This window comes from Arvicanthis niloticus, chromosome 10 (assembly GCF_011762505.2).
Source record: "Arvicanthis niloticus isolate mArvNil1 chromosome 10, mArvNil1.pat.X, whole genome shotgun sequence".
Lineage (NCBI taxonomy): Eukaryota > Metazoa > Chordata > Mammalia > Rodentia > Muridae > Arvicanthis > Arvicanthis niloticus.
The window spans coordinates 21,210,888-21,231,335 of record NC_047667.1 but is presented as its reverse complement, the minus strand read 5'-3'; the positions used below and the strand labels follow the sequence as shown (position 1 = coordinate 21,231,335).

The following is a 20,448-nucleotide window of genomic DNA, read 5'->3' as shown; positions in this document are numbered from 1 at the left end:
ATTGGAGTTCCTTAAAGCCAGTCACCGTTGTGAAGATTCCTAGGTTTATCAAGTCAAGGCCAGATGCCAGGTCCTGGGCTCTGTAATTGGGCTCCAGCACAATGCCTATACAGTTCAATAGCCAGATGGTCACACAAAGGAAGACAGCGTCATCCAGTTTCCTGTCAGACTGGATACTTGTCTATACCCTGCAATATAGTTTATAATACCTCTCCTTATTCTAGGATTAAATGTCTGGCCTCTTTTAAAGTTGTTGTTTTTATATAAACACCAGTGAAGCAATAAAACAAGGAACCCACAGGCTCTTACAAATACAACCTAACACCAAGATGAGAGTAAGTAAGCTGCCCCACCCGAGGACACTAGAGCCCCAGAGACAATCAACTTCCTCTATCCCTGGGCTAACTTCACTAAATGTAAGGTGGCATTAAAAGCCATAACTGAGGTCCGTGAAGGAAATGAGAATTAAACAAGGCACTGAGTCACTGGCTGGCTTACGGCTCATTAAATCCCTTGGCCCATGTCTAATTTCATTGACAAACCAGAAAAGATCTGTTCCTTTTAACTTCCACCTGTTACGACTGGCTGAACATCTCAGGCAGGCAAAGGTTAAAACTGAGGAGAAGCACACAGCAAAAAGCCAATGTACATAAAACCAAAATGAATACCATGGAAGACTTGCGCCAAACAGTGCTCAATTGTTTCTTGTTTCCTCCATTTTGGGGACCATTAGTCCCTGCTCGCTAAATTTTGCTTTGTGTTAGTTTAGCTGGTTGGTGTGTATGTGGTGTATGTGGTGTGCGCGCATGCGTGTGTGTGTGTGTGTGTGTGTGTGTGTGTGTGTGTGTGTGTTTAGAGGCTAGAGGTATTTTTACTTTTGCTTTTTAAGACAAGGCCTCACACTGTAGACCAGGCTGGCCTAGATAAAACTCACTGTGTAGCCTCAAACTTGCAGCAATCCCACTGCCTCAGCCTCCTGAGTTGCTGGGATTACAGCTGTAAACCATGACAATGATCATCCTCACATAGTGTTTAATTATGTTTATAAATGTTTGTGTCTTCCTGACTTCTCCAGTTCCAAGTCAAGCTATTGTTCACTGGAGGCGGGGGTTCAATGCACGTCAGAGACCTAATGCCCCCAATCTTGTCCCCAGTACATCAGGCAAAAAGAAATGAATACCTCCAAGGATAGCTGCAGACAATGCCCATATATTAGCCAGGAATGACCATAAAAGGTAAGAGACCTTTGTGCCCTTGGACCATTTAAGATTAAGGAGGAGGCACTCTCTAAGGCTTGAAAGAAGTGTAAGGATGCTCATGGGGACTGAGTTAGTTTGCTCTCTGTTTCTGCAATAAACACCATGACCAAAACCAGTTTGGGAAGGAAAGGGTTTATTTTATCTTACAGTTTGTAGTCCATCGCTGAGGGAAGCCGAGGCAAGAACTGAAGTAGAGACCATGAAGGAGTGCTGCTTACTGGCTTGCTTCCTCTGGCTTGCTCAGCTTGCCTAGACAGCACAGCTCCACCTGCCTGGGTATGTCACCATTCACAGTGGGCTGGGTCCCCTTATAGCCATTAGCAATGAAGACAGTGCCCTTCAGACACGCCCACAGGCCAATCTGATGGAGGTAATTCCTTACTTTCCAGATGTGTAAGGTTGACAACCAACATTAGCCATCATGGGGACCTCTGAGCCCTTAATTCATATTCTCTGACAGGAAGATATGCCCCTCACCTCTCCTGTCAACAGTGTATATATGATATTTGTCTTTCCTAGATTCCTCTCTTATCTCAAGGACTAAAACCTTCCTGAAGCAGTATGATGCTATTAGGTCCTTTAAAAACCGGACATGGGGCTGTGTCTTACACAAGAGAAAACCTTAAAATATAAAGAAACTTCTTAAGATGCCATTCTTGTTATTTCTAGAAAATGCACAGACTCCAGACCATCCCAGCAACCTGACACTGGGTCCTGTCTCTTCTGCTGATATAGAGCAGACAGTGCCCTCTCTGACAGAGCTGTACTCAAGCCTCTCACCCATTCAGAAAAGAAAGAAAAGTGAGATAGGGTCACACTCTGTGAGCCTAGAACTCACTAGGAATCCCAGACTGGCCTCCAACTTGCAGTGATCCTCCTGCCTCAGCCTGCTGACCATCGAACCACAATGTCAAGCCTCCACTTTCATTTCTATCATTACCAGGTCAGAAGGTTCCCTACCTTCCTGTATCACCCCGGGCTTTCAAAACACAAATACAGGGCCACACCAAGGGACTGTAGCCACGTTCTGAGACTCCCAGGTCATAGACAAATAGAGCTCACTCATTAAATCCTCAATAATGACCCATCCTTATATGGGTCTGATGTGGACATGGCAGCTGGTTATCACATGAAAGGGCAGTGAGGGGATGAAGGGAACACAGGCAGGCACCAGGGCAGCCCTGTATTGAGGTAGGGGCTCCCAGCTCTTCTGCATCTAAAGATTGCAATCAGGTTTGAATATGCTTGGCCCAGGGAGTGGCACTATTAGAAAGTGTGACCTTGTTGGAACAGGGGTGGCTTTGTTGGAGGAAATATGTCACTGTAGGGGTGGGCTTTGAGACCCTCCTTCTAACTGCCTGTTAGACAGTCTGTTTCTGGCTTCCTTTCAATGAAGATATAGAACTCTTGGCTCCTCCAGCACCATGTCTGCCTGAACACTGTCATGTTTCCTGCCATGCTGATAATGGACTGAACCTCTGAAAGTGTAAGCCAGCTCCAATTAAATGTCTTTTATAAGACTTGCCTTGGTCATAGTGTCTCTTCACAGCAATGGAAACACTAAGACAGAAGTTGGCACCAGGTACTAGGGTATTGGTGTGATAGGCCTGACCATGTTTTTGTTTGGAAGAATATGGATTTGGGGACTTTGGGTTTGGAAAGCAGTGGAGTGCTTTAAGTGGGGCTTAATGGGCCATCCTAGTAGAAATATGGAAGACAGTAGTGCTGAGGGTGATTTGAACTGTGGGGGCCTGGCTCAAGAGTTTTCTAAGGAGAAGAATCTTAGTATATGGCCTAGAAACTGTTTGTGGGATATTTTGGTGAAGAATGTGGCTGCTTTTTGCCCTTGTTTGAAGAGTCTACTTGAGGCTAAAGTGAAAAGATTCAGATTAATTGTATTGACAAAGAAATTCTTTAAAAAGCCTAGTTTAGACTTTATCCTGTAGTTCAGTTTTATGAAGAGCATTTTAATCAAGCATGGCAAGCATAAGAACAAAAGGTATAAAATGTGTGGTCCAAGTAATAAAGGGGCAATAGGAAGTGAAATAGAGCAGAATCCTGTGTTCAAGAAGATAAACAGATTAAGGGAGTGTTGATCTCCATGCAAGACCCCACCCAGCTAAGCTTATTGTTTGTGTTTGCAGTTGAACAATGGATAGTTATATTATCATGACCTGGCTTTTACTTTTAAACTTTTTACTTTTGGGCATAAGGAGATATGATTGTGCATCAAATTGACATGGGATAGCACAAGTTCTTGATCTGGATCTAGACACATAATCACTGTGAAAAGCTTAGGTCCAGGCATGGTGATACATGCCTTTGATGCCAGAGATAGATACAAGCAGATCTTTGAGTTCAAGGCCAGCCTGGTACAGAGCAAGTTCCAAGTAGAGAAAAGCTGAAACCCAAGCATGGTGGACCATGCCTTTACTCCCAGCATTCAGGGGAGAGAGCCATGCAGATCTGCTGTGTTCCATGACAGCCAAGCATAGAGAGTGAAGGAGTTGGAAAACAGAAAGTTGGTTAATTATGTGATAGAACATGGGGACTATGTTCCAGCTCCAGGAAGCAGCAGAACTCAGCAGCATCAGCCATGTGACTCTGGCTTTACAGTAAAGAATAGAAGGGGCTATGGGGACAATTGAGACTGGTTAGCTGGATCTAAGAAATTAGTGGTGATTAAGAAGAGATCAGTATCACTGAGGTGAAATACTTTGGGAAGTATTTTCTGAGAGCAGAAAGAAGTTGTGTTCTACAGATAACTAAGGTTGTACCTCATGCTTCAGCTGGATTTGGTAATATGTAAGAATCACCCAAGTGGTATTGGTTTTGAAAGTATGAAGGGGTCATGAAGAGCAGCTGAGGCTTAGTACTGTGAGAGGCCAGGGAAGACCATTGGTGAAGGTACAGCTTCAGTGACAGTTGAAAGCCCAGGACTGAAGAGGTCATGCAAAGGAGCTGAGGCTTGGCACCATGAAGAAAGTCTATGAAAGGCTATTGGTGAAGCCTAGTTGCAGTGGAAGACCCCAGTGTATTGGAGATGCCAGTACCATGGGATGACCATGAAGAACAGCAGCAGCAGTGGAGTGGAGTCAGCTAGAGCCTAGAGTGCTACAGAGGGCAGAGCTGAAAAGTGATCCAAGTCCTTTGGAAGAGCCTAGAAGATAGTGTGTGGATCCCAGACGTTGGAACAAGAAGCTGGGAAGTTGACGTTGCCTTGGAGACCTCAAGATGTGAGAGATGCCAGAGCCGTGGGATATCTGCTGGGGAAAGCTTCTAACTAGGAGTGGAAACAGCCAAAGAGAAAGGATTGTGTTGCAGTCAACAAAGATGAACGGAATTGGACATCAGACATGGAGATGCAGAGTTTGGAGTTTGCCCAGCTGACATTTGGTCTTGCTTTGGTGCAATATTTTCTCACTATGACATTTTGAAATGACAACGTTTATTCTGTGTTGTTGGAAGTATGTGATCTCCTTTTTAACTTTGATTTTTATAAGGGATTGCAGCTAAGTGATTAGATGACCATCAAAAGAGGCTTTGAACTTTTAACATTGTTGAGACTGTTATAGAGTATGGGACGTCTGAAGTTGAACTAAATGTCTTAGCATTGTGCTATGGCTAAGTATAGCCCCCATATAGACTTATGAGTTTGAACAAGCCTATGGGAGACCAGGGAATGGAATGTGGTGGTTTGAATATGCTTGGCCCAGGGAGTGGCACTATTAAGAGGTGTGGCCTTCTTGGAGTAGGTGTGGTGTCACTGTGGGGGTGGACTTGAGACCCTCTTCCTAGCTGCCTATGAAGCAGTCTGTTCCCGGCTTCCTTTTAATGAAGATATAGAACTCTTGGCTCTTCCAGCACCATGTCTGCCTGCACACTGCCATGCTTCCTGCCATCTTGAGAACAGACTGAATCTCTGAAAGTATAAGCCAGCCCCAACTAAATGTCCTTTATCAGAGTTGCCTTGGTCATGGTGTCTCTTGGTCATGGTCATGGAAACCCTCACTAAGACAAGGACCAAAGGCAGAGAGGAGAAGGAAGAATAGTGAGCTCTGTTCACTATTTCCTCACAATTTGGATGAGGAGCAATTACATCCCCCAGGACTGTGAGGTACCACCGTCCTGCTGCTGCATGGCTGAACTAAAATCCAGCGACTGCTGACTGGCAGGAGAAAGGAGCCCTAAGCTAGACAAGGCTGGAGCCGAGCAGGGCTAAGTTAAGAAGAACAACCGGAGACGCCTTGCACACACTCATTTCATCCCACGTCAACAGCCACAGCAGAGCAGTTAGGCTCGATGTACACCAAGTGTTTGTCTACCCAAACCCAAGCCCATCTTGTTACTCTACAGTGGCCAAGTCCTGCACTTGGATTGAAAACATGGGCTGTAATAGACAAGGCAAGAAGGCCTGATTCCATGGCGATTCCCGGGAGGGTATGAGAGCGCTACCACTCACAGTAGGTTTGTAAGTCAAGGCAGACCTTGAGGCAGACAGGCTTCTGGGAAGAATCTAGATTTAGAGGCAGATCTGGGCTCAGTATATACTTCATTCAGTACTATCTGGCTACATGACTGTGAGCAAGGCACCTACCCTTTCTGAGCCTTATTCTCCTTGTCCATAACAGTGATAATAACTGCTACCTCACAGACTGGCTGAGGAGTAGACATAATATTTGTGCAGACAAGAAGATATTTGTAATATGTGTGTCCTGGTGAGTTTTAACTGTCAATTTCACAACCTTGACTCACCTAGCAAGGCCTTTAATGAAGCATTATCTAGATCAGTTGGCCTGTGGGCATGTCTTCAGAGAAAGGTCTTGATTGTTAATTGATATGGGAAGGCCCAGCCCATTGTGGGTGGCACCATTCCCTAGGCAGGGGTTCCTGAACAGCAAGGGAGGAGAAGGCAGCTAAGAGCAAGCAAGCCAGCAACGTTCATAGCTCCAGTTCTCTCTGTTCTTGACTGTCAGGGTGCAAGTTAGGTTCCTGCTTTAATTTCCCCACATTCAAGGACTTAGAAGCCAATTACACACCCCTTCTCATCTGAGTTGCTTTTTCTCAGAGTATAGTATCACAGTAACAGAAATGAAATTGCAGCATGTCATTGCTCAGCGCAAGAAAGTATCAAAAACTAAATCCTAAGTAGCTATCAAAGAGACAGGTATTGTTAAGATGTGTTTCCTGAATGTGTTCACGTATTAAAGGCAGTGTTCATAGATGGGTCTCAGGGAAGTGATTGGATCACCAGGGCTCTGCCTTTATCAAGTTATTAATCAGTTGATGGACTCAAGATTGGAACAGGCAGTTGGCAGTTATTGGAAATGTGAAAAATGGGTCACTGAGGATGCGCCCTGGACAGATACTGTTTCCGGTCACTTTCTGCTCCAGTGAGGTAAGCAGCTTTGCTCCTGCACAACTTTCAGCCATGATGCTCAACTACACCAGAGGCTTAAAGCACCAGATCCAGCTGATCACAGATAGGCAGGCAGACAGGCAGACAGACAGACAGACAGACACCTCTAAACCATGAGCTAGCTGATCACAGAGAGACCTCCAAACCATGAACCAGCTGATCACAGAGAGACCTTCAATCCCTGAGCCAGCTGATTACAGAGACCTGGACACCTCCAAAACCATGAGCCAGTAGATCATAGACAGACAGACAGGCAGACAGACAGACACCTCCAAACCATGAGCTAATGGATCACAGAGACCTCCAAAACCATGAGCCAAGAAAAATATTTCCTCCTTAAGATTGTGTCTCTCAGATGTTTATCACAGCAACAAAACTACAACTGACACAGATGGTCTAATTTTAAAAACTATGCAAAAATCCCAGAATGGCACTGCACACTGCAATCTGAATACTTGGATGAGACAGGAGGGTCATGAGTTCAAAGCCATGCAGGGCTATATAGCAAAATCCTGTTTTTTAATTGATTTGGTTTTTTTAAAAGCAAAAGTAATTTTGATAAAAATACCAATGACATTTTTCATATATATGAAAAGAGAAACTCCTAAAATTCATATAACACCACAAAGACAACCCCCCTCCCCAATGCTAAGCCAGTCCTTAGCAAAGAGAATAAAGGGGAAGGAATCACAAGCCTGGTTTCAAATCATACAAACAAGGACATACCTTTAATTTGAGCATTTAGAAGCTGAAATAGGAAGATAGTTAGTTTGAGCTATAAAGCAAGACCCTCTTTCAAACACCAAACATCACAAAACAAATTACAAGACCGTAAAAACCCAAACAACATGACCTTGTCATAAAAACAGATCCGTCAGTCGAGTGTGGTAGCACACAAACTCTTATAATCCTCCCCCTTGGGAGTCGGAGACAAGAGGGTTGCCACAAATTCAAGGTGTCTATGGATTACATAGTAATAAGTTCCAGACTGGCTGGTTGGCCAGCTGTACAGAGATAAATGAGACAATGTGTCTCAAAATAAAGAAATACTTTTTTTTTTTTAAGGGTCATGCACAGAAAGACAAAGGCACCCCATGTTTTCATATGAAAGTGGAGAGCAAAACTGTGCCCTCAGGGCTAGAGGTGACATTCAGTGGTGATGTGGGTCCCCTGGGATGAGTCCCCAGCAATGCAAAAATAAAAGTGAATGTAAAACTACAGAGTGGGCCAGCAAGATGGCTCACGTGGTAAGGGCACTGGTACCCTGGACTTACGTGCTAGAGAGAAGTTTGAATTCATATACTACTTGTAATAGATTTAAACAAGCTCAGAGATACTGTTTAAAGAATTGATTGTTAGCATCTTTCAAAAAAAAATTTTTTTTAAAAAGAACAAAACAGAAGCTTATGGTCCCTCATGAGAGAAAGCTAGGATGGGAGCTCAACACACAAGGGTGGAGGTAGGAGCTGAAGCAGAGCCATGCAGAACACTGCTTTGGACTTTCTCAGCTTGTTTGGTTGGCCTGGACCAGGCTGGCCTCAAACTCACCTCTAGATTCCTGCTGCTTCCTCCTAAATGCTGAGATTAAAGATACATATCCCTGTACACAGCCTTCAGCTTGCTTTTGCATTCAACCCAGGACTGTGGGGCCGTGAAAGGATAACTTGGTTTCTGGTGTGGCACAGGCCTCGAACCCCAGACCTCAATGGGGCAACGGCAAGTGTTTGGCTCTGCCATTGACCTACAATTTTCAGTCACGTAGGACAATACAGCCCCACCCTAAGAGAGGCTTGCCATGCTCAGCACAGGTAGAGGGTGTGACTACAGGCCTCAGCCTCAAAAGACTTACATACTAATGAGATACCTGAAGGCCAGAGGGCATAGCCAATTAAGCAATCTTCCCCAGACCCTCCTCCCTCCCTATTTAAGTCAGGTCCACCCTGACCTAAGTAGGGGTGCCGCCAGATCCGTCTACCTTCGCCATGACATTAAAGCCTGTAAAAACCATGGACTTCCTCGTGTCTTTGGGGCCTGCTGTGTGGAAAATCAGAGAAGGCCTTTAATGCCGAGCTGCTGCAGTGCGTTCCAGCCACAGGGACTGCCAATTCAACCAAGACAGCCGACCTTGCCAACTGAGTGACAAACCTAGAGTCTCACCCCTGGGGCACCGCCAGAGCTCTCCTCCCGCCCCTCTTGGCTTCGGGCTGGTCTAGTCCGCAAGTCCCCAGTCTTAACTCTTCTGAGGCTTTCAGCAGTGCATGGGAGCTAAGAGCTTAAGACCAGTCAGTCCGGCCACCTCCTGACCGGATCCCCAACTCAAGAGCCCTGCGCTCCTGTGGAGCTTCAGACCGAGATTCGCTCATGCCTGGTCCGGATCCTGCAGCGCCCGCCCAGCATAGCATGGAGGGAACTCAGTCAAAAATCCTGCAGGTACTTCTGCTGCCCAGAGTCGCGGTCCCAGCCGATTGGGGCAGAAGACATTCGGGAACCACAGCCGCCCAACAGGAATCCACACCCATGCCCACGAGTGAGCTATCATTCCCCCGCACAGGACTACCTGCCCAGTGGTGGCATCACCCATAGACTGTCCCCTCTCACATCATCCATCAGTCAAGAAAATGTCCCACATCTCCTGCAGACCAATATGATGGAGGGATTTTCTCAGCTGAGGTTCTTTCTTTTCAGATGACCCTAGCTCATGACAAGCAGACAAAAAATACAGGACAGAGTATGTGTGTATTGAAATATCGCAGCATACAACATGGATGTGACAGTTACGCAGAAATCGAAGTTGTTCACATGCAGAGAAAAAGTAGGCAACAATCATTAAGGAGCTCCTCCTAAGAGGTGTGTAAACAGTTAATAAGCATAGAAGGTACCGAGCCACACAGGACACAAGGGAAATGAATATTAAAAGCCCTGAGATGCTAGTGATCCCCAACAGGATAGTTAACATTAACATGAGCCTAAATGGCAAATGTTGAGAAGGCTGTGGGAACATTAAGAAGCCATGACAATCTTCACACTAGTACAGCCACTGTGAAAGGCACGGTGGTATCTGCATCGGTCTGATATTCTGACCTAGCAACTCCATTTCTGGGCATATACTTTAAAAAATGAGAGGTACCACCCACCAAAAGACAAAGTATGGATGTTCAGAAGAACCTTACTTGTTGTAGATTCTATTTGGAAATAGGCTGAATGTCTATCAAATCAGGGTGGGAGGGCCTCATTCTGAAGACCAGGCTGCCCTTGAACTCACAGAGATCCACTCTGCATAGTGGGTCCACAGAAGAGGCTATTCCCTGGCAAGGGAAAGAAACCAGACACTCTCTCACAGACATCATTGAACAGGTGTTCTGGTGCTTCTTGGGTGGGTGCTAGACATATCCTAGACCTTGATCTGACCAGAGGTCGCAGGGATGTGTATGCATGTCAAAATTCACCATGTTGTTTCCTTCAATATTTATACATTAAAATGTATGCAAATTTAACTTCCTTTAAAAAGTAAACAAGCTTAGGCGTGTAACTCTGTGGAAGAGAGTTTACCAAGCACACAATGAACAAGACCCTGGGTTCACTGGGTGATGGTTGTACATACCTTTAATCCCAGCATGTAGGAGGCAGAAGCAGGTAGATCTCTGTGAGTTCAGGGCCAGCCTAGTCTACAGAATGAATTTCAGGACAGCAAGGGCTACACAGAAAAATCCTATCTTGTAAAACAAAACAAAAAGCAAGAACAAGTGTTTAGAACAGAATAGGCCTGCTTGTCAAGTGTCTTAGTTAGGGTTTTACCACTGTGAACAGATACCATGACCAAGGCAAGTCTTATAAGGAAATGTTTCACTGGGGCTGGCTTATAGGTTCACAGGTTCTGTCCATTATCATCAAGGTGGGAGCACGGCAGTGTCCAGGAAGGCACGGCACTGGAGCAACTGAGGGTTCTACATCTTGTTCAGAAGGCAGTAAAGAGAAGACTGATTTCCAGGCAGCTAGGAGGAGGGTCTCTCAAAGCCCACCCCAACAGTGACACACTTCCTCCAACAAGGCCACATCTCCTAATAGTGCCACTCCCTGGGCCAAGCATATTCAAACCACCACATCAGGATTTCCAGGATATAGGTAGAAATGGTGGTACATGCCTGTAATCCCAGTACTCAGGAGGCCAAAGCAGGACGACCTTGAGTTTGAGGCTGTTCTACAAAATCTCATCTCAAAAATAAACAAACTAACAAACAAAACCAAAGTCCAGGGCTGGAGATATCGCTCAGTTGGTCAGTACTGACCTAATGTGCATGAAGCCCTGGGTTCCATCCCCAGCACCATATAACCGGAGCACACACCTATAGCCCCAGCACTGGGATCCAGGCCTCTTGCTCAAACAAACAAGCCGAACAAAATAACAATAACAAAACCATCAAAACTCTGGAATTTCCAGAATAAAGGAGAGACAACAGTTGTTAGGAGCTCTGGGAGCATCTTTTTAGAAGTCATTGGCCATCAGAGCACCCCTCAGGGGTTAGATGATACCGGGAGGAGGGGTGGGAGGGGGTAAAGAGCGCTGCAGGAAGTGAGAGCTGCCTGGGAAACATAGTATCCAGTGTTTTCAAATAGTGATTGGCATTGTTGAAAAGTCAATGGGAGGCAAACGTCTTGTAGCTCTAAACCACTGGTTATAAACCCCAGCCACCTCCAACCCTCTGAGGGCTGGTTAGACACAGCTACTGAGTCTCATCCTGTTTTTCTCCTAACAAGACTTAGAGTCTGCACTTCTAGCAAGTTCTTCAGACATATTTTTGCTGCTAGGCCTCACATGTGCTTTGTTAGCCTTCAGTGTGCCAAGCCAGGAGGGCTGCTTGTGTATTGTTGAATTCACCGGGGGATTGCTGGAGATCAGGGGAGGTAGTCCCAATGGCAGAGTGCTAGCCTAGCACACACAAAGCTTTGGGTTCAGTCCCCAGCATTGTTTACACCAGGTTTGGTGGTGCATGCCTGCAATCCTAGCATTCAGGAGGTGGAAGCAGGAAGGTCAGAAGTTCAAGGTCATCCTCAGCTACCTGTTTGGGGGTGAGTAGTGAGATAAACACAAACTAGAAGAACTGGCTTGTCACATCCGAGAAAGGATTTCTGTTGCCTAATGAATGACAAAAGAAATAATATTTCTTCATCCCCTCCCCACAAAAAGAATTTATGGGGACTGACTCTTATGCTGCATACTGTTGACATTTTCTCTCCATAGGAGTCACAACTTTCACCATTTTATGACACTGAGTCTCCAGTCCTGCAGATGAGGTCCCTCTGGCCACAATCCTGGGCACGTTCGGACTGAGACTGCAGGGGCTCCGGGTGGAATTCCGTTTTCCAATGGGCGATCACATGAGACAATTTCAGAAGTCCTTTGGCCTCTCCAAGCTGGGCTGGCTGCTGCTGGTTTTAACACTAGCACATATCAAGCACCAGTGAAATGCCAGGTCCTGTACAAAGGCACTCCAGGGTGTTTCCTTTTCTATAGGGTATTTTCCCAATCATCTCTCCTCTTCCCACCCCTCCTGTCCTCCTTGGCACCTGTGGTGACTATGCCCTCCCCTTTGCAGTCAGGCTGGGCACGTGGACTTCACGTGGCTGTTTTGTAAAGGAGGCTCTCTGTGCACACAGCTGCCTCTACTCTGTTCGAGTTCCTGTGTGGGAAGGTGGCCCAGTATCAAGGTAATGCTCTGGCACCAAGCTATTTCACCTGCGCCGTGCCAACCTCACAACTCCCCCACCCCCGCCAGCCTACCAAAGCTTACTCCACACTACTTCCAGAAGGGCGATGATGTGACCATGGCAATGACTGTACTGAAGGCGTTGAAGGGGTGACCTCATGCTCCAGGCTGGCCACAGGAATGGTAGAGTGTTCTGACTGACCTTGAACTACAGATTTCCTGGTGCGGCTCCAGGCAGGCCTGTGACCCTGCAGGGCTTTTCGGGGTTGGTTAGGTGATCCTGCCAAGCATAATGGCAGGCCCAAGCCCAGTGACAACCCTCTAGCTGGGGGCATCTGTTGTTTTCTCCTCGTATATTATTTTACTTTGAAGGTTTTCAATTCTGACAGAAACAGTAGCAGAATTGAGCTGGACAGTGTAGGTATAAACACTGAGGGATCTGGAAGCAGTGATGGACATAAACGATTGTGGCGAGGGTGTGGTCAGTTTCCCCCCCCCTCTGACCCTGCCCCTCCCATCCCTCTCCCTTGTGTAAAAGACTGCAGGTTGATGAAACTTCCAGTTATGTACAGGATTTCAGTGTGGTGAAGAACTGGGAGATCCAAGCACCCAGCAAGGACCAAACTCCATGTCCTAGTCCTTGAAGAGCAGCAGTGAACAAGAATGTTAGACCACCAGCCCCGTGAAGGGACCCAGGAAGGTCAGAGGAACTTCGGAATTCATGGCTTTTGGAAAAGAACAGGCTGAGGTCCAAGCTAGAACCCCTTCATTCCTGTGTACTGGTTTTTTTTTTTTTTTTGTTTTGTTTTGTTTTTGTTTTTTTTTTGTTTGGTTTTTTTTTTTTTTTTTTTTTTTTACATTTGGGGAGAGGGGTGTCCCAAATTCCTCCTTAGAGCTTGTAAGAGACAGGGCAACTCTTTTCCAACTTTTAAGAAGAAAACCGCAGGTGAGGTCTTTGATGAGACTACAGATGAAACCCGAGACCTTACCCACTCTGGGCACTGCTCAATCAATAAGCTACACCCCCAGCCCTAATAATAGACATTTAAATACACAACAGAACTGGTGAGGTGGCTTAGTAGGTAAAGGTGCTTGCTGACAAGTCTGAAGACCTGAGTTCCATCCATGGTGCACACATGATGGAAGAAGGGAATTGATCCTTGTAAGTGGTCCCCTGACTTTCGCACATGCGCAGTGGCATGCACAAGGCCTCCCCCCAATCAATGAATGTGTTTAACTACACGACATAATGAAAATGTAGTAGCAAATGCTTCTAATCCTCATACTTGGGACGCTGAGGCAGAAGAATTGCTATGATTTCCATGGCCACTGAGCTTGTCAAGAGAAACCATGAGCTGTCTTAAATAAAACGAGAAAAAGAAGGAAACACAGGACAGCTTCTGTTCTTAGAGAACTTGTTTTAGTTGAGAGATAAGGTATAGAAACATAAAACCAAAAGTTGTAAAGAAGTTGTGCAAATAGCAGCTCCCAGGTGTTTATTCAGTTCTCACCATCCTGTTGGCAGGTGTGGCATCCTGGGGAGGGAGGCAGAGAGTAGGGGTGGGGAGCTAGAGCTTGGGTTACTGCCCTGGAGTGCAAGAACACAGGGGGCAGTTCTGAAGACTGGAAAGCTGCTTGTTCACCATGGAGGCCAGCAGCAGCAGGACCAGCCCTGGATGAGAGCTGACTCAGAAGATGTGCAGGGTGAAGGGGGAGTTGGGCAGAATTTATTTGGGGAAGGTCCCCAAAGGAGTCTGAAGTCGAAATTACCATGAGAGTAGCTTTGGTGGAGCTGGGGGGAAGGGCCATTTTATTTGATTATTTCTATTTAATTTTCACATTTTATGTATTTAAATTAGTGTGTTGGGGAGTGTGGTCACATATGTGCCACTTACAGGAGTCAGTTCTCTTCTCCCACCACCTGGGTACTGAAAGCAAACTCATCAGGCAAAGAGCAAGTGCCCTAACCCACTGAGCCATCTCTCCAGCTTCTTGGTTTGTTTCTTTTTTTAAAGTTTTTCAAGATAGGGATTCTCTGTAAACAGCCCTGGCTCTCCTGGAACTAGCTCTATAGACCAGGATGGCCTCAAACAGGATCTTTCTACCTCTGTCTCCCCAGTGCTGGGACTAAAAAGCCTGCACCATCATGCCCAGGTTAACTTATATTTTATGTGTATGGATGTCTTGCCTGTATATAGATAGGTCTGCACAACGCTTGTGTGCCCATTGCCTACAGAGAGAGAGACTGGAGTCACAGATGGTGGTGAGCTGCCAGTGGGTACTGGAAAACAAACCCTAGGTCAGTGATCCTAACCACTGAGCCATCTCTCCAGCGCCCAGCTTGGTTTTATTTTAAATGCACAAGGAGGGCACACCTTGACATTCTAAGTAACCATCTCAGAATGAAACATTTATTATCTCCTTTTTGGAAAATAGTACTATCATACATTAGTTATATTCGATAATGGGCTTCATGGTCACATTTTTATATCTGTACATGATGTGCTTTGATCATCTTCAGTCTCCTACTACCCTCTCTTGCCCTCCTCCCACCCTACAGACCCCTTTTCTCTTCCCAGCTAGTCTTTCGTGTACTTTCATATTGTGTATGTGTGTGAGACTGTGTGTGTGGGTGTGTGTATATATGTGTATATGTGTGAGTGTATATATGTGTGAGTGTATATGTGTCTGTAAGTGTATGTGTATATGTGTGTGTATGTATGTGAGTGTGTGTCTGTATGTGTATATGTGAGTGTGTGTCTGTATGTGTATATATATGTGTCTGTGAGTATGTGTGTATGTGTATGTATGTATGTATGTGAGTGTGTGTGTCTGTGAGTGTGTGTGTATGTGTGTGTGAGTGTATGTATGTGTGTGAATGTGTGTGTCTATGAGTGTGTATATATATATGGGCGAGTGTGTGTATGTGTGTGAGTGTGTATGCATATGTGTATGTCTGTGAGTGTATGTGTGTATAAGTGTGTGTATGTGTGTGTGTCTGTGTGTCTGTGTATGTATATGTGTGTGTGAGTGTATATGTATATGTGTGTGTGTGTATGTGTGTGAGTGTGTATCTGTGAGTGTGTATATATGTGTGTGTGTATGTGTGTGAGTGTGTATATGTGTGTGTGTGTGTGTGTGTGTGTGTGTGTGTGTGTGTCTATGAGTGTAGAACTGAGAACCATGAGCTGGGCCAAGACCTCAGAAAGTATTAACATCTTTTATTGGATACAGCAGCTGTAAAAATCTCACAAATGACTAACAAACTTTATACCTGTAAACAGCTCAACCAACTGTATTGTATATGTGTGTGTGTAGGTGTGTGTGTCTGTGTGTGAGTATGTGGATGTGTGTAGGTGAGTGTGTGTGTGTCTGTGAGCCTGTGTATATGTGTGTGTATATGGATGTATGTGAGTATGTATGTGTACACACATACATATACACTCACAGACACACACTCGCACACACATATACACACACAGACATGTGGGTGTGTGTGTATATGAGTGTGTCTGTGCATGTGTGTTAATCCTGTGAATTTAATTAGAGTTACTTACAGGATGGGAGTTATTTATAGGAATGTTGGTCACTTAGCAGAGACCACATCACTGAAGAAAATGTCTCCTCCTCCTCCAGCAACCATTAGGGCCTTGGGATCCTCCCTTTCTCATAAAAACTAGCGTTTGAGGAGATTTTAAAATAAAATTGGAGCTGTAAACTGGGTGTGGTGGCACACGTCTTTGATTCTAGCTCTTGAGAGGCCTCAAGGCAGGAGGATTTCTGAGTTTCAGGCCAGCCTGGTCTACAGAGTGAGTTCTGGGACAGCCAGGGCTGCACAGAGAAACCCTGTCTTAAAAAACCAAAAGTAAATAAAAAATAAAATGGAGTGGGAGAACTTCAAGGAACTACTAATCTATACAAACATTAGGCTGCTGCATAGAAATTTATTGCTTATTTTTTTTAGGTAGGGTTTCATGTAGCATAGCCAACTCTATCTAGCTGGGGTGACCCGGAACTCCTCCCTCTACCTCTCAAGTGCTGGAACAGTAGGCATGTAGCATCCTGGCCAGGGAGGTAGAAATCTTAAACTGGCCATGAAAATAATGTAGGACTGAGAACCTTGAGCTGAGCCAAGACCTCAGAAAGTATTAACGTCTTTTATTGGATTCAGCAACTGTAACAATCTCACAAATGACTAACGAACTTTATACCTGCAAACAACTCAACCAATCATGTTCAGCCCAGTAGCAGTAGCCTGGAGAGTGGGTGAGACGCTTGTCTCTCTGACACTCACCCTCCTCCCATGTAACTGTGGGGCTCCCTTGTCCTTCAGATTTGTGTGATGGATCTTGTTGGTACACTCACTCATAACAGACCAATCTGAGTTTTCCCCAGCTGAAGTTCTTAGTCCCCACCCCCCCCCCAAATAAAGTCACCTGGCCTTTACAGCTTCTGAGCTTGAATTCTTCAAAAGGAATGTGTGAGGCTGGAAGACAGAAGCGGTGAAGGAGAGAGGCTGAGTCCGACCCTCGGATGTACCTCTCATCTTTGAGGTCTGCTTTCCACATCACCTATCCCGCTCCCTCTGGCTTTTCAAGTTATCCTTTTTGCAGAGACTACCACATGGCTGCCCCTCTCTCCTCACCTGATGTCTCCACCCAAAGCCCCACGCAGAACAGCATCCGACAACCTCCGGCTGTAAGAAGGCTGAGTATGGATTCGGGGTGCTGGGCGTGTTCACCTCATTCTTGCTAACTTTCCTTTATTACTGTTTTATTATAGTATAACTTACACATGATAAAATGCCTACACCTTAAGTGTGAAGCCCAGCAAACTTTTACAGATGTTTCTAACTGGGTGCTATAGGGGTGAAGGGAGATTCCCTCTGTCCTTTGGAAGTTTGTTAGAATAAACCAAGGAACACGAAATAGAATAAAAGGTTGAACCCCAGGTATGGGTGAGATCACAGAGGTGTGATTGCCTTACCCAACCAATGTTACTTAGAAACTTAGGTGTCTCTTCGATATAGAGGAGGGGAGGATAGATATGTTTACACAATCTTAAGAACTTTTAAGTGATTATCAGGAAGTCACTGATTTTGGAGACAATCTCGGAGATAAATGAGGGGACAGTTGTTATCTTACATAGAAGTACAACCAGGTATGTTCTGGTCCCCACTCTTCCTTTATGAGGTGGGTGATGGGCTCCTTCTGTAATCTGCCCTTATTGCTGCAAAGAGATTTTCATGGAATCCTTTCCCCATGCTTAAGAGAGAGGGGAAAGGCAAGGTTCAGGGACAGCTGGGGATTTAGCTCAGTGACAGAACATGCATGTAGCATGGAATAGATAATGCCCTGAGTTTGGTCTTTAGCACCAAATGGGGAAACAGACAAACAAACAAAGTGGAAAGAAGACAGGAAGAGAAAGGGAAAGGGTGGAGGTTTTGGGAGAAGAGGGGAAAGTACAGGTTACTGGGTCTTTATTTTAAACATTTTAAAGTTTTTGTTTGTTTGTTTGTTTGTTTGTTTTTGAGACAGGGTTTCTCTGTGTAGCTCTGGCTGTCCTGTGTCCTGGAACTCACTCTGTAGACCAGGCTGGCCTCAAACTCAGAAATCCTCCTGCCTCTGCCTCCCAAGTGATGGGATTAAAGGCGCGTGCCACCACTGCCCGGCAAGCTTTTGGTTTTTATTTAGCTCAAATTGCTCAGCTTGCCAAAAAAAAAAAAAAAAAAAAAAAAAAAAAACCAACCAAAACAATATATTGGAAGTGTCAGTCTCTGAAAGTCAACAGTAACCTCTATTCAGATCAAACTATAAACTGTTCCTAGCACCCCAGACCAGACTTGGGCTGCATCACTATTACCAGGGTTATTACCACTGTGACTGAGAAGCCAGTCAGTAGGGTGATGTCGCTGGCATGCATCGTCTAGAGAAATCACGAAGGTTCCAGGTACTCTACCTGGTGACATAAAATCCCTGTGTCCAGATCATTTGTATAAAGGCCCCGTGTGCAGATCATGTGTTGGGGGAGGGGCCCACAGATGCAGAGTGGGAGGACTGCTCTGTGAGGCTCTGGGGAACAGTTACAAAGAGGAACATTTCAGTTTAGTGCAAGATCCACTCTACCCACCGCTGATGCACAATGGGGGTGGGACACTGGGAAATAACAAGCAGGAGCTGCAGAGATGGCTCAGCAGTTAAGAGCACTGGTTGCTCTTGCAGAGGATACAGGTTGGATTCCCAGAACCTACATAGCAAATATTTGTAACTCCAGTTCCAGGCAATCTGACACCCTCTTCTGAGCTCCACGGGCTCCAGGCATGGTGCACAGACATATAGGCAGGCAAAGCATACATAAAATAAAATAAACAAATCTTAAAAGATGTTTAAGAAATGAAAAGAAAATGGCAAGCCAAGTCTCCATCAATAGATGTGTCAGTCAAGAATTAAGCTCTCACACTGTCACGGGGATAATGGGGAGGAGATGGGGTCTGAGCCCCATGTCACCCTTCTTATCTCTGAGCTGACGTTCCTCTAGAATTTCACAGCAGTGGCTAATGATTATAATTTTTTCAGGTGATAACTTTGTACTTTATTCCACAGACTATAAATCCCACCCTTACTGCTATTAAATTAGTCCATGCCATCACCCACAGAGTAAATGAGCCAGAGGGATACTAACTGGAGTCTTCCAGGACAGGCTGGAAGAGGTATGGGGTAGCACTTTGAGGAGGTGTCCCTGCAGGAAAAGTTGATTATCTCCACTTCATGCCAAGTTGTCATGGGGGTCACCCAGCCAAACACTTCTGTGAGCTTACAGCTCTGGTACCCCTGGATACAAGCGGGCACGATGTCACAACCTCCACCACTATTAAGACATTTGGCAAAGGAGACACTGAAGGGTAAACTGCTCTATTCCTAGGCTCTAGTGTGGACGCCACATCCTAACCCCCTCAGGATCAGGAGGACCACGCAAAACGGTTCAGGGCCACTGGGGTCAGGTCAGCATCAGGGTTTAGAGTGTAAAAAACCCCTCCACCCTGCCAAGGCCTTTTCACGTGGGAAGAGAACTCTGCCTGGAGAATTATCTCTGAATTACTTTGGGAGTTCAGGGGTTCCTGCCCTCCCTCACTGCACTGGGAAGGAGAAATAGAGAGTCCTGAACAGAGCCAGACCTTACTGCCTTCCACACCTGTGAAGGGACAGGTGGGGGGGTGATGCTCTCCCATCCCCAGGTATAGAATGGAGAAGACCTGAATTTCTAGGACTGGGGATACTTGCCTAGCATGCTATAGGCCTTGGGGTCAGTCCCAGAGCCTAAATGCAGTAAAATGAATGTCCAAGTGTTTGTCTGTTTTTTCCAAATGAAAATGTGCTGGACCCCTGGAGGTTCCAAATGAAAGCCACAAGAAAACCATGTACAGATAAGACTGTTTTTACTCCCGTGGTAGGTAGGGCGTGGAGGGGTAGAGGGTGGCGCTGGCAGACCCTCGAAGTTCACCCACAGCACCCTCAGGACCAAGTGATGGGGATTCAGACCGCCAAGCAGAAAGGCTGCGCCGTGTAGGGCGCGCAGAGCCCTTGGCACTAGCTGACCGGTCCTGCTCCCGGGTGGGTTCCAGCCTGGGGCCCCCGGGAAAGTGAAGCAAGGAGGGGCGGTCCCCGCGGTAAGACACGTGCGTCCGCGACGCCCTGGACCTCCAGGCGTCCCCGCGCTGGCCGAGGGCGGGGCAGACGCGCGGCGCTCCCCTCCTCTCCTCTCCTCCCCGCCCAGCCTCCTGTTGGCCACCGCACTCGGCCCTGGGCTCGCTGAGAGCTGCCGGCCGAGCCATGGGCTGCGACGGGCGGGTGTCTGAGCTGCTCCGCCGCAACCTACAGCCCACGCTCACCTACTGGAGCGTCTTCTTCAGCTTCGGCCTGTGCATCGCCTTCCTGGGGCCCACGCTGCTGGACCTGCGCTGCCAGACGCACAGCTCGTTGCCCCAGATCTCCTGGGTCTTCTTCTCGCAGCAGCTCTGCCTCCTGCTGGGCAGCGCCCTCGGGGGTGTCTTCAAGAGGACGTGAGT

General features: G+C 46.3%; 1 protein-coding gene and 1 long non-coding RNA gene across 4 annotated transcripts in view; one reads left to right on the top strand and one right to left on the bottom strand.

Annotated features, from left to right (window-relative positions):
- Positions 1–20,375, bottom strand: part of LOC143443657 (uncharacterized) — a 29,681-nt gene extending 9,306 nt beyond the window's left edge. The window contains exon 1 of the long non-coding RNA XR_013112808.1: positions 20,272–20,375. This is a non-coding gene — a long non-coding RNA (uncharacterized LOC143443657). The remainder of the gene's footprint in view (positions 1–20,271) is intronic.
- The window catches only part of Slc60a1 (solute carrier family 60 member 1), a 47,540-nt gene continuing 47,219 nt past the window's right edge, over positions 20,128–20,448 (top strand). For 2 of the 3 annotated variants that reach the window (XM_076941145.1, XM_034513208.3), the window contains exon 1: positions 20,128–20,442. In XM_076941145.1, the coding sequence (XP_076797260.1) occupies positions 20,213–20,442 (230 nt within the window). In that variant the 5' untranslated portion in view covers positions 20,128–20,212. The remainder of the gene's footprint in view (positions 20,443–20,448) is intronic. The other variant, XM_034513210.2, reaches the window with a different exon arrangement.